Source organism: Salarias fasciatus, chromosome 19 (genome assembly GCF_902148845.1).
Source record: "Salarias fasciatus chromosome 19, fSalaFa1.1, whole genome shotgun sequence".
NCBI lineage: Eukaryota > Metazoa > Chordata > Actinopteri > Blenniiformes > Blenniidae > Salarias > Salarias fasciatus.
In genome coordinates, this window is record NC_043763.1 from 8899413 (window position 1) to 8914484 (window position 15072).

General features: G+C 42.1%; 1 protein-coding gene across 1 annotated transcript in view; it reads left to right on the forward strand.

The window, feature by feature from the left end:
- The first annotated feature begins 2851 nt into the window (after positions 1-2851).
- LOC115406752 (SAM and SH3 domain-containing protein 1-like) overlaps positions 2852-15072 on the forward strand; it is a 44645-nt gene continuing 32424 nt past the window's right edge. The window contains exon 1 of the mRNA XM_030116971.1: positions 2852-3423. Coding sequence (XP_029972831.1) covers positions 2953-3423 — 471 coding nt within the window. The 5' untranslated portion in view covers positions 2852-2952. The remainder of the gene's footprint in view (positions 3424-15072) is intronic.

Here is a 15072-nt window from a genome sequence, read left to right on the forward strand (position 1 = left end):
TCTTATTTTTCAGAGGACCAAAACATGACAGAACCTATGCTTAAATCTATGTCGTTTGCCAATTATGCTGATTGCTTCACTCTCAGATTTGTTTTCAATGTCAGGTTAATGATACTATGATATATTTATATATTTGAAAACAAATATATATATAATTTTAATTTCAATCATCAAAAATGAATACCTTTAATGTAATTTTTTGAGATAGAATGACTCACATTAATGTCCAAAACTGTTGTTGTGCATAATTATCCATCCATCCCACATGACCGTAAACATTTTCTGGTATATATTGAACACGCTCATCTCAGATTTCAGCTTTGCGACTGCAGGATGATCATCTCCTTTCCGCGGGCCGCCGAGACTTTCTACAAAGTGTGGCCTCGACTTACAAGTGCTTCGGTTTGCAACATATATGTCCTAAATGGTCTCTTATTGCACATTGAAGGATGCATGATATTAAGTGTTTACAAACTTGAAACAACCATGTATTATCCCTTTTAGAGATTGTCTGTTCTGGCATTTGTATTAATCACCATGTTGAACAAAACTGAAGTTTCCTTCACACAACCAGAAGCGTCGTCCCACGTCTATTTTGATCATGCCAATCGCATACGTGTGAGAGATTATATTTATTTTACTGGGTGCATCTGTTAATGTTACTGTTTGCTTCATGAAGACTCCGGCTTTTTCCCGGCGCTGTAGAAATGCATTGAAGTCGAAGTTGCGCTCATGGCACCGTGCAGGAGAGCTCGAGGGTTTCTCAGTTACCATACTTCCATCCGTCTGTCTTCTGGGATGAATATCTGTGGAGTTGCAGTATTTTCTCATAGTAGGCAATTTTTGTACAGTTTTATTAAAATAAATTTCACATGGATGTCTGACTTAATCTGCTGCCACAAACAATTTAGACTGTAGATACAGTATATATAGATATTATTGTGCAATGGAAAATAAATGTAAAACCAATCAGAACAACATTTGTGTTGTGTTTTATGTTTAATATGAACTTGTAAACTTTTTCTTGATCTGGAAGTTAATGTAGGTTGTAGACTATATATAGACTTTTAACAAGAAAAATAGAAAATACTTGTTTATGCCGACAGGTGCTGTGTTTGGAGGGATGTTCAGATACCAAACAGCATCTGTACCTGCACTCGCACTGAAACTGTAATACAGTGATTTCTTGACAATCATCATCACATCTTCCCTAAATTACACAACTGTTTCAGAAAAAAATAGGCTGTTTTTCCCAAGAGATTCATCACAGGATTACCACTTACCTTCTGATTAATATGAGGAATGTTTCCCTCAAAATAAAATGTTTCAATTTGGGAGGCTAACATAGTTTTTCCCCTTTAAGAGTCGACTCGAATCGTTACTGTTTGATAAAGCTTATAATCTGAGCTGACTCCGGTCACCGTCGAGCATCTTCTAACCTTTTGTTTATTGCTCTAAACCTTTTTACAACTCTCCATATCATCATATGACTGACACTGCATGGCATTAACATTGTCTCTCTTTCTCCACTCTGTACCTCCCTGCACAGTGAAATTGGAAGTTCATGATCACTTTCTCCTGCTGCCATCACTTTTACAGTCAGTTTGTGGTCACAGAGATAAGCAAACCCAACGCGCTCCCATTCAAATCTATAGGTAACAACAACCTAAACATTCATTTCCTACATCATGGTAAGCGTATATCATCTTTTTTCTATCTTGCAACACTTTTATTTTGTATCTAATTTCTACAGACTTTGAATTAAAGGATTTGATATGCCCTAAATGACCAATTGGAGGACGTCAAAAAAAACTTCAATTTTTTTTTTCTTTTTTTGCCATTGGTATTAGGAATTCTTATCAAATTTGTATGATTCAGCTATTTTTAATTTTTGAATTGAGGCAGTGTTGCATGATTAAAAAGATACTTAAAACTGCATTTGTTGAATTGTCGTACTATATAAATTCATTAGTTGTTTGTAATTTAATTTAATTTAATTTAATTTAATTTAATTTAATTTAATTTAATTTAATTCAATTCTTTCATGTATTGCTTACTTTTATCCTGCAGTTCCCCGGCCTCTCCTGCAGGGGGCGCCAGCGCCCTCCTCCACCGCCACCGCGCCGGGGCTCAGAGCGGCTCAAGCAGCCGGAGCGGCAGCAGCATCCTCCGGCCCCGCAGCGGGGCTCAGACCGGCGGAGGGAGCCGGAGCGGCAGCAGCATCCCCGCTCACCGAGGAGCTGAACCGGCGCGCAGAGTGGAGACGCGGAGAAACTGGATAAGGGAGAAAACCAGGGACACAGTAAGCTACGAACAAGTGCTTTCTGAACGGATAAACATTTTTCTTTTTTTCTTTTTCTTTTTTTTGCATATTTGCCTCCCCTCGCGCTGGTGTGGTAGTTTGCGCGTGGCCCGATGAATGTTTGATGGAGCTCCTCATGGAGCGCTTCAGTTTCTGGGATGAACCAAACAAAGAGGAAAAGAGGATGAATGCAGCCTGAAGAGACGACAACTCTCCATCTTTTACTTTCACCCTGATTTTAAATAAGTTTTTCAGCAGCTGAAAACGACTGAACCAACGACCTCTTATACAAACTCCAACAAACTGCAAGTAATGTGTCTTGGATTGTTTCTGGTCGACCTAGGAAAATAAAAAAACCAACCATCATGCCTTCATTCAGCTTCAGCACCATCACTAGTTGTTACTTTATCGTGAGGACTTTTTGCGTTATGTTGACCTGAAACGCTCTCAAGGTGTTTTTCAGTAACTCTCACTTTGCTTCCTCTAAATATGCTTCACTATCTCCTCACCACTAGTAGATGTTTGTTATCCGGAGATCAGAAACTGTGAGTGAAGTCAAAGACCAAAGGAGAAGATGATGATGATGATGGTGGTGATGATGATGATGATGGTGTGCACTTCAGGTAAATCTTCTTGAATCCCTTGTGAAGATGAGCCAGGGGCCGAATCTCGTCCTCCAGTGGCTGTCCAAGCTCCACCTGGCCCAGTACGTGGAGTCCTTCCTGGACAATGGCTACGACGATCTGGAAGTCTGCAAGCAGATCGGGGAGCCCGACCTGGACGCCATCGGCGTCCGCGTCCAGTACCACAGGCACAGGCTGCTGGCGGCGGTGGAGACGCTGAAGGACCACGACCGAAGGAAGGCACCCGGTTACTATTTCACCTTAGAGCCTCTGGATGCTTCTGCCCGCCTCCACCTGTCTCACTCAGACTGCAGGACGCACAGGTCACTGCCGCAGGCCGCGGGGGTCCACCTGCCCTCCTGTCCGGGAAACCACGACCTGAGATTCACACAGTGCAACGACTTTGTGACCTATCCCAAACTGAAGCTCAAGGTGCTCATACGGGACAAGCTGGCGAAAGACGGGATCAACCTGGGACAGGCGCCTTACTCCCACAAGGTAGGCAGCAGCTGTGTGTCCTCCCTCTCAGTGCAGGCTGGGACTTTAAGAGCCGTCACATGAGATTTTATATGCTCACAATGCTGTGTTTGCCATGAGAAGTGTGACGAATCTGTTTGATGGCTCTGACATGCAGTGATTCTTCTTTATTGCTCTGAGGATGTGTCGGTGTCTGTGGTAAAGGTCTGCACTGGCTCGCTGCAGTGCTCACTCACTGAAGATGTTTATTTATAGAGCTCAAGTTAATTCAATTAAACTGAGCTGAGCTGAGTTTTGGAATCGTGGACCAACAACAGTTACACAACCTTCCAGAATTGTTTCTGACGCTGTCGTCTTCTTGAATGCTGGAGTTGAAGGCAGCACAGAGGTGTATAGTGGTTAGTGCTCCTGCCTCACATAGACAAAATCCCCGGTTTGAGCGCTGTCTGGAAGGCCTTTTCTGTGCAGAGTTTCATCAGGGAAGTCTCGACTTCCTTCCAAAGTGACCCTAAATTGCCTGAAGGTCAGTCTGTCCTCAGTTGGATTGTCGATATGTCTGCAGTCACAGACATGATAGTCAGCTGTACGTAAATCATTTACCTCGAGTCCCTAAATTCCCCTACAATGTTTCACTGAAACAGTTTACAAGTTTATGAATGTTGGACAAACAGTCAGACTGGATGTTTTTGTCATACTGAGATGGACGTCTATATTTGAATATTCAAATTTGTTTCAGAATGAAATTTTATGCCGTAAAACTGATTTCATAGATGTTACATGATCATTTTTGATAAATTAATTTTTATCGATGTATTTATTGAATTTTTATCCAGCCAAACCATAAGAATGTTCTCTTCTGAACAAGCTGTGATACCTACAATCACTGAGTTAAAGTGGGATATGAAATATTCCCCATTTGGTAGATTGAGGTGGCACGACCATCATGTTTATGATCACAGTCTTGCCTCGCAGTTGGATTGTCAGTTGGATAAATTTGATATAGAAACCAGATGTGTCTGTTTCTGATGCATTGTTTCCATTTTCGAGATTGAAATAAAAGTGAAATAATCTTGGATTTAAATCAATTCGCGTTCAGTTGAGACATATTTCTGCATGTGAAGATGCACAAAAGGCAAGAAAATTTGTCGTCATGTTTCCTGGACTCTCTCTGCCTGAGTTCGTCGTCTTTTCTGCTCTCCTCCCTGATTGCCTTTGATTGTTATCAGCTGTGTCTCGTCATCCCTAAACTTTGCTTTTAGCAGGTCATCATGCTTTGCAGTCCTCTCTCAACGCTTTGACATTTAAAAGACCCACAGTATAAGAATCTACGAAACGCAGATGTATTTTTTTTTCCAGGTCCATTTCAAAACTTTACTTCATTTCATCCAAAGCAGTATGAACATCCCTGGTTTGCACACCACACCCCCAGTTTTCCTATGTCGTCTGTTAAATTGTGCAGGTAGTAACAGTGATCCATACATTTGCAAGAGGAAGATAATACAATCCAGTGGAGATAAAGGCTTTCACTAAAGAGCTCGCACATAGTGAGAAATAGTTAAAAATCCCCTGACCTCTGCAGATAGAGGTCACTGGGACAATGGATCAGCCTGCCTTGACAACAGATGTTCACTCCGGGTGATGCATTGACCGACAGTACGTGTGCAGCTTCTTGTGCATGTGTGAAAACCCGGCGCTTTGTGTCGTCTGTTAATGTAATTGCAGAGAGCAGTTATTCTACCTTGGCATCCGCCAAAGCCATTCAGTCCATAATACACTCAGCTAATGGTTGGAGAGCAGCCAGATGAAAAGCAGTGACACATTTGGCTTATTCTCAACAATCTGCTGCTATCTGTGGAAGGCGTGATTGATGGATCCTGGATTTGATTGCAGTGCAGATATCCGCCCTCAGCCAGTGCATGTTGAACCGGTGGCATGAATTGGTTTTAGTCACACTGCGAAACTTTATGAGGGATGGATTCCCGCTGAAGAAACACGGCTGGACGCCGCACCATTTGGCCATAGCTTTGCATTTTAATACCTGAGGTGCAGTTATTTTCAGCGGTGGCGCTGGGCAGAGAGACCCTGGCTTTTAATGCACAATCACACACTTGTCTTAGTTTAGTCCGTCGTCAGCAGATACAACTTTAAAATGCGGCTCATCAACAGTAAATGTCCTCTGGACCAGAGATGTCTTTCTGTGGTGTTATTGAATGGTCTGTGTCACGTCGAACTGTAAATATTTGGAGTTTGTGCTGTTTTTTGTCTTCATCTTGTGGATATCATTAAATAAAATGGATTTAACACTTATTTCACCCAAAGTGCCCTGTGCTTTGAAACAGTTGCACTGTGCCTTCAGCTGTGGCCGAGCACATACTATCCATGAATGATTCAGAAGTTACCAACTACTAAGTGCAAAGGCTCTTTCTGATTCGCTTTTCTAGGTTATAGTCAACGCAAGCGCAGCTTTATTCACTTGGAAAAGTCTTTTTTCCCTATTGTTCAGGGTTAAAAGCACCTCAACTCTCATCGGCACGTCCTATTGAAGTTTAAAGTTCAAAGTTCATTCACAGAGCCCTTAAAAGATGCGACTGTTTGAGGTTTTGCTAAAGCGAACAGGACACTAGTTACACTGAGCTTTCGAGATGCAGCCTCATAAAATTGAAAGTAACTGTTTGTGACTAACAAAGGAATTCTGTTGAACTGAAGTTGAACCGTGTGTTTAACATTTGGCGTGTTATGTCACCGCCGCAGCGTTTCAGCTGGAAAATGGGTCATCCTTTTAGGCTCATTATGTTTTTTTTTCCCCCCATTTCATCCTCCACAGTAGTTACATTGTAAAAGCATGCATCGTTCTTTCATATATTAATAGTGTGAATATATATTCCTACATATTTGGAGCTGACTGGGTTTCCTTGTTCGCCTTTAGTGTGTTAAATATTTGCAGATTGTGAATCAGCGTGGGCCATTTCCTCAGCAGGAGTAACGGCTTCAGACTGGTTCAGTCTTTTAACAATGCTTAGTGTTCATATCAGTTCATCGCTGCACCGTTTATGTATTCAGAATTGATTTGCGATCAGGATTTTGACTGGAAACAAGACAGTACTCTGAAAAATGGATTATTCTGATGCTCATCATTGAGGTTTTATTTCCTGTACATCTTGCCAGAATTCCAATAAATGGATGGTTTCAGCTAATAACAGGAAAAGAATGTTTTCGATCGTCTAGATTGAAATTTGTTCCTGGATTTGAACTATGATCATAAACAGGATTCCATTTGTTTCTTCCACATTGGCATTGATCGTACAATTTAATTTATGTGAGAACACAGTGGCGTGTCCCCCTCTGGTCCGCAGGATTTCCAGTGATTAAGAGCTTTAAATCCCACGATGCTTCTGACCCTCAGTCCAGGCTCAGTAGCAAATCAATTCCCAATGAGCGATGTGCTTTTTTTTTTCTCTCTCTCTCTCCTGAGTGGCCCTCTCGCATGACTGGTTCACGACTTTGACGGACAAGGCAGGGGTTAATGCTATTAATACTGGTTCAGATGTAAATGACCTTCTTACTTGCTCCAGTTGGAACTTAAGAGCGTTAATGTAGCCATAGAGCTGAGGGGGCTGAGATAACTTACATGAAAAGGAAGCAACATAAAATAAAATACAGAACTAATGAATCAAGGCGGCAGGTAGTCCTTTTTTAAAGGACAACTGTTATTGGTTGGGGTATATTAGACAACATATTGATATGCTGAAAGTGGTAAAAATGGAGAACTTTATGGGCAGATTGAGATGGCAGCCTCGAGCCTTCACACTGCTGAACACCGCTGGCCATAATGCCTTCTAATGGGAATTTAATACCACCATTTCACACACCACACAAAGACCCACAAGTTCTGTTTACATACGCTAATAGAGCTCGGCGAAACACAGGTGTGACCAGAGTAGGAGATGGGAATTTCATTATTTTGAGGATAAAGGAGGAAAGAAATGTCGTTCTCTGTTTTGTGCGGTGAGACGTTGTCATGTGAAAGAATAAAGCCATCAAAACTCAGTGTGTTGTTTCAAGTTTGTACTCACTTACAGGCTGAAACTACCGAAGCAAAGGGTTTTATTTTTTATTTCAATGCATAAATGGGAGTAGTGCCCTCTTGATATTGCAGTTTGATGGTCATTTTGGAGTTCATGTTTAAATTAAACAAGGATCGCTAGTTTAGAGAATCTTGGGGTCATGTGAGGTGGTCCTTGTCCACAGTGGTCAGTATCTGTCAAAAGCCGTCTCAGGAAGGGACGGCGTTTAACCGGCGACCAAATCATTGGTGGCTAAGAGTCAATGAAGCATGTAGTCCCATGGCGGCCATAAAGTGAAGGACTCAAAGGATCTGCTGCAGACATCTCTGTGGTCGATACCACAACATACCTTCAGGGGTCTAATGGCAGGCAGGTGACTGGAATGGTACGACCATTTGGTGTTTGTTAGAATTCTTGTTCACATGTGTATCATATTATAATGACTGGGATGATGTGTTCGCCCTGTGAAGGAGGAGAAGTACCAGTTTACTTATAAAGTGTTGCAGCCTGGTGCTGCCTGTAAGCGATAGTTCAATTTTTTTTGGGATGGCTGGTATTAAATATGGACAGTTTTATATCTAGCTATAAGACGCAGATGACAGAGTTAACAAGAACTGTACAAAGTGGTTTAAAACCTTTCAAGAAGTGAGGAAATAATTACCTTTAATGTTTGTTAGTAAAGCAGGCGACATAAATCCTCCTGATTGGATGGATTCTCTTTAATGCTGTCCTCACAATGGGCTCAGGCTCCCCCTAAAGTCCCGTTTGCTGCGTCCTCGGTTTAAAAACATCCCCAGACCTGTGAAGGGAGCAGAGCCGCTGAGAAGATTTGCCTCTGTTGCTCTGCCAGCCGATCGGAGAACAAGCAGAACCAGCAGGCTGCTTTAGACAGAAGAAAAGACAGCCTGAATAGAGCCTGGAAAAATACAAGGCCTGCAGCAGCTGACAGCTGCCGCTGCCTTTGTCACTGTAAAATGAGGGCTGAATGAAACTGTTTTTTTCTGTTGAACAAAGTGGGTTTTAAAACACCAGCGACGATTTCACTGTGTGAGTACAGGTGGGACGTGTTGTCAGGAGGAAAGAGCCTCGGCATGCAAACGAATGAGATGAGTGGTCTTGTTGTTTAAAAGCTGCTACCTGCAGCCATGTTTTTGTTGTTTTACTTTGGTTCTTTATGCTAAGTGTCACATTTAGTTTGTCACTTGGGTGTGGAGGGGCTGGCCCTTTTGTCCTAAAGAAGTTCTCAGTCTGTTGTGGTTTTTCTTTCACAGCGTAAAGATGTGAACAGGCGAAAGAAAATTTTGATTTTTAACTTAATTTTCTATCAATAAATCTTCATATGTCCGCATTTTGTATTCAGACTGAATTGATGACTATCCAAAAATTCAAAAGAATCCTCTAAAAGTAAATACCTGCACTGCCAAAAACGTTCACCCAAATACAAGATATCAACACTAAATTAAAGAAAATTGCTCTTAAAACAAGTGAAATGATCTGCCCATGCAGTAAGTAAATTTTACTTTAAAGAAGATCTTGATATAAGAATTTTAAATCAAGAAATAAGCCTCTCTATCCTAAATGTATCTTAAATCAAATGGGATGAGACATTTTGACTGAACAACTAATGAACTTGGTAAGATTTTGAATTTTTGCAGTTTTTGCTGCAAAAAAACACACAACACAGCAAAAATTCAAGAAAACAGCAAACCAGACGTCATAGAAAATGTTGGGATGGATGGATGGATGTGCAAAAAAACACTCAGCATATCCTTCCTGACATACTAGTCCACTCTGGTTTGCCTCATGATTTGCCAAGTGATCCAAAATATTCCACTTTTTTGTACAGTGAATGTGTATCCATATCAGTGGGAGTGTGATGTGGCCCCTTCGGTCTGCCACTCTTTTCCTCTGTTTTGCATTTTTCACGACGCGCTCCCTCCTTGCCTCTGGATGCTCCTGAAGCAGATGTCTCTCGGTCTGGTTGGCACCGAGTCCCAAGTTACAGTAGCTTGCATGAGGACGCTGCGGTGCATGCTCGGTCTTCCAGCATCCAGATGATCACACATATGTTCGGTAGGTTTACGAGCATAGCCACCGGGCTGCAACTTGCAGAGACATTTGCAAATATTTGCACATAAATGGACAGTGACAGTCCGCTGGAAGTTGGCGCCGCGGTTTATTGCATTACTGACATGGAGCTGAGCTGATCCCGGTCAGTACTGAGCACACCTGGACGGATTCAACACAGAAAGACAGTCACGCTGGTTATTGAATCACATCTTTATTTAAATGAAATATCTTCCAGATGATGAATGAATGGGATGTAGATGATTAAGACACAGTAGAATGAGTAAACCTAGACTGTTTGATGCTCTCTCTGTCATCAGCTCGGTGTTTTAGGGCGTTAAACTGAGTACCTTCCAGCTTTTCTTGGTCCCTTTTTGATACACCGAGAGCTCTGGTTCCTTTCATGATTTCATAACTGGTTCAGGTGTGCAGCGTCTATCTAAGCACATGAATGAACTCTGTGATCGTGTTACAGTGGGATTTTCAGTAGCATGTCTTCCCTCTGTGTTTCCACTGTCTTTCTCCCTCTTGCACTGCAGGGTAGGCCTGCAGGGACTTTATTCATGTTCTGTCAGTGTATATATAACGTCAAACCACTGGGCAATTACAGATATGTTTGTGGATTATCGTTCAGATGGTGCGGACGAGGGGAGTGGATTGAACAGTATTGCACAGAGCACTCAAAAGCTTAACATACCACCAACCTAGACATGCCTATCATTTCTAGGTTGGGACCTTGTCTGACTTCTTTAAGCGGGAGTCTGTTCCTATATCTCTGACGTTTATCAAAAACACAGCTGTCATTGTACCGGCAACCCATCTGAGCCCGGTGTGACAGTGTGTGTGTGACGTCAAAGCTGCATATGCTGCTCATGCAGGGGACGTTATCATCCCATGTATAATGTAAAGCGGGCTGTAATGACCTATATGTGTGAATTTAAGATTAGAGTTGCGCAGGGTCACTTGCTCTGTGAATGTACATCTAGCCAGTTAATTTCCACTCTGAATGACTTTCTGCTGTCATGGTGGCTTTGAGGTGAAATCACTCAGAAGAACATCTGGATGGGCTTTGCCAAGGGAGACCAACAGACGTGCACAAACTTAATGGCCAGCAATCCACCATTTACATGCTTATTTCAGACTTAGAACTTTTGCTCATGAAGCTCATGCTTCATTTTTCCTCAATCTTTGAGTGAGTTTTTTTTTTTTTTTCTCCAGTTCTGTTCTGTAAACATCTGTGTTTTCTGTAAGCATTCCCCTTAAGCGCCGCAGCTCGCTCAGTCTCCAGCCTTTATTTCCTTCATGGCATCACAGCTATTATGCTTCAGTTCTAAGTAGGTCTTTGAAACTAGGCGGTGCTCTCAGAATTTGAATCACTGTGTGGTGGTGAAAGCCTCCTGTCCTCGGTAGCCGACGCTCACAAGAGGCAGCCGCGGTGAGAGAGGGGGCTTGAAATGACTCCGTATGGATTAGTGCACGTGTGCTGATGTTTTTGTCCAACATTAGAGAAACACATTGCGTGTTTAGTGGTGTCAGTTTTCTATTTATATAGAAAACGGCAAGAAAAAGGTGCAAATCCAAAACCCACGCTTGCGGTCCATCGTATACATCATGCATTTACAGCGGCGCTCAGCATCTGTTAAATCTTATATAATATAAATGTGAAACGCGTGTTTTGAGTCAGTCGATTGTTGTTGAACATATCTGCTCATGTGGAAATGTCACGTGGGCTCGGAGACCTTTCTGTCTGGAGTTTGCATGTTCTCTCTGTGCATGCATGGACTTTGAAGCCTCTGTGTTTGGCCTGTGATGAACTGGTGATGTGTCTTGTGTGTATTCTGATCTCTGCAGTCCACCGGGGTCTCCTCCACTGACTGGAAGTTGGATATTGTGGTACAGATAGTGGGTAGGTGCATTTAGCAATCATCACTTAAATATTGCTGTCATTTCCAATAATATCCGAACTCGATTCATGAAATTACTTCACAGCTGTACAGTATAGATCTGGAGCAAATTTGCAGGTTAGAGAAGTAAAAAAAACGCCTGCGGTCTTTACGAGGTGTTCAGTGACCCCGGTCAGCTTCCATTACCAAGGTCTTCCCTCTCTTTCCACCAGGCTATTTTTACTGTGTTTGCCAGCAACAGCGAGGTTAGAGGTTAGTGTTCGCAGCCAGCGGAGCAGAAGAACTCGGTTAGTCGGGGAAAAAAAGCACATGACTCCTAACGTGGTTAAATCTTTCTTTTGTTATTTATTCATGAAACATGTTTTGCATTTTACATGACCGGATAGAGTGTATTAATACGTTGTAAAGGTTTCATGTAATTTATATCGGTTGTCTTCGATCGTAAAGAACATTGTCAGACAAAACTGATCCTAATTTGATCAAACACATTCATTGACTCGCCTAAATCATTTAGAGTCTGATATATATTCTTCTTTTTTTTCATATCGTCATGATTTATTGAACCAACTCACTATAATACCCCTATACCTTCAGGGTAAGTGCAGTAATCCATCCTCCTGACGGTGTACACCACTAAAACACATTGTTACATGAGAGTAACACAGGCTTTTAATCATTAGAGCTATTGCAATCTATTAGTCTTGCATTTCTTTTGAAATATAGGTCATGCACAGATGCAGCTTACAGTTTGTTTGCATGCTCGGACCAGTCCTTTACATTAGTGTTAATTCCACATGGCACACATTAATAATGTGTTCACCGTGATTTGGTGCATTAAGCGCGGACGTTGGGAGGCAGTGAATGAAAGGCAGGATTAATTCACATAAGCTGTTATAGGGCTCCATGCTCCTGTATTGTTTTGTTTTTCATTTTACTCTGGCTTCAGATAAAGGGTGCATTTGTGAGGTATTGAAGGAAACGTTACAATATTGCTGAATGGTTTCCTTTATATAAGGTGTGAGTTCCAGAGAGACAGCAGCACGACTATAACGCAGCTGCATTAATTACAGGAGTATTAGACACAAAAGTCTATTTTACCAGATTGGACTAGTCGGTTCATTAGATATCCTTCCAGTAACAAGTACGGTTCGGGTGTTTTTCAGCACGTTGTAGTTAAAGCTCTATGAGGAAGGAGGCTCCTCCCTTATTTTAAAATCCTCCGCTGTAGCAGATTATCGTTAAAGAGAGCAACTGTTTTATAAAGCCGAGAGAATCTAGTCAGTAAATAAAAATGTGTCTCTGATATCTTCATGTTTTGTTCATATTTGATCATTGAAATGTGCAAATAAAATCCAAATGTTACTAAACTGAGAGCGTTTTTGTTGCACAGACGACTCACAGCTTTCAAATCTGATCAGAAGTTGAACAGATTTACAGCAGAGAGTTCATTTCAGACTGCATCTGTCAGGAACTTTTGGCAGATTTAAACATTTCTGCCTTTTGTTCTGTCACAAATTCACAACTGTTTTGACATGAATTTGGAATCCAAGCTTTCTTTTCTTTTTGCAGGTCAGCTGAGGACACAACATGCCTCTAATACAAAAATCGTGTCTGTTCGGCAGTTGTGCGCCACAGCCGCAAATAGATTTGTTTTTATTGTGTCCTCTGAAATGCCGGGCTCTAATTTTTAATTAAAAAACCTCAGCCGTAATTATTATTTCACTGTTTCCACTTTTACGATGCTGAAGTTTAATTATTTGTATGTCTAGGTCTTCCTTCGCACTGCAGACAGCAAGCATTTTCATTTTCAGGCTACATGACACGAGCATGGCTCTAATTTGATTTCAGCAGCCTCAGTATTGAGCTTCGTCATGCTTTTTTCATGCTCGTATCCTGCAGGTATACCTGATATAGTCGATAGATTACTTTCATGTTTTGGAGGCTTTTGTGGCCCACACTAAATCTCAGGCTTACGATCCATCTGTTTGATGTTTTAGCCCATTAGTGGCTCGCCCCGGAGGCCCAAAGGATTAGCCTAACACCACTGTTACAGCGTTTGCAGCGTGTCCTGTCATGACATTTATCCGTCAAAGTCAGGAAGTCAAAGTTGGTCTTTTTCTGTATTATTTTTTTGTTTGTTTTTTTTTGTGTCGGATAGGAACAGCTCCTCGATTTGACAGTTCGGACACACCCCCCTGCCACATCAGTTTGAGTTTCCTTGTTTATCTCGTGAGCTCTTGTGTGACGCCGCTTCCCCACGGAGCCCACCGCTGTTTCCACGCCCCAGTAGTCTGCAGGAGAAGACTTCACAGCTTGGTCTCCATCCAGCTGTGCATTATTGGTCGGATCAGAGTCGGGGCTGCCCATGCTTGTGAGCACTCGCAGCATAAAGAAACAGCATTCGCCTGACCTTTCACTGAGGCTATGGGCACATATATAGGACGAAAAGCCAGGGGTCACTCTCCTGTAGCGCAGAGAAGACAGTATCTTTAGATTATGACCCACTTTCCACTCCTCTTCCCCTCCACAGAAGCTAAGACCCTCCTCCCTTATGAATTTCATATGACAATTCATCTGACACTATTGCCACAACAGAGTGTAAGCCGAGCTGCTTCCCCCGTGCAATATTTGCATAGCGTTCAAAGCCATGTGAAATTAAAGGGACGCGAATACTAATTTTATCCTCATTATCTTCCTTTTGATTTACTGGGAATATTTAATGTGTTTAGTGTTGCGCCGTCTGCATTCATAATGAATTCAGCCAAAGAAATCCAAGTTAAATGGAGCAGCTTGACCTATATAGTGCATGTGTTTGTCTTGCCTCCGGTTTCAACCATTAGCCTCTTTCTTTCTGTCTCGGTGGGTTATTATAACCCAGCGTGACTTTGTGTTTAGTCATCTTTTGTGGAAGGTGTGATGTGATTTTTGATATTTCCAGGTTGGTGGCATCGAAAAGCTGCTCACATCTAGAATAAAGAAAGGTTTCTGCAGCTTTATTTTACATGTTTGAACCGGATGGAAAAAGTAGATTCTAGATTTGAAGTGATATGAATTAGATAAGTTACTCTATACGCAAAGCATGTAAAAGCTTTTAGAAAGTCATGGAGTTTACTGTAAACTTTAACTGATTTCTTAGCTGAACTTTTTTACTGTGACTCCCTGAAGGGAGAAAGCCAAAATTTAATGCTTGGGTGGCTGGAAAAGTGTGTTTGTGTGTCGCACGCGACAGGTCTCGACTGCGTTGCCGGTATTTCATCCCTGTTGACCTCATCAAAAATGCATCGTTTCTTTTTTGCAAATTGAAAAGTGTCTGATATTGCACACTCGTGTCACGCAACTTATAATGAGGAAAAAGAAACTCCGTTTCTATCTGTGTTTTCTTTGAAGGCTCACATAGCGTCCCCAAGCGAGCTCTGATTCGTCTTTGTATTCCCGATCATCCGTCTCGTCAAAACGCTGCGTATCTTTTACATCATGACAAACGCGTGTGGTAACTCCTCTGAATAATGGATGGGTGGATTGTCTTCCTGCTTCGCTGATCACGCAGCACCAGCTCCTCTCCAAAAGCTTGTGAGAACCAGGCTGCGCCTCCTGGGGGGGACTGAGTCGACGGCTGCGAGCGAGGGTCTCGGCGT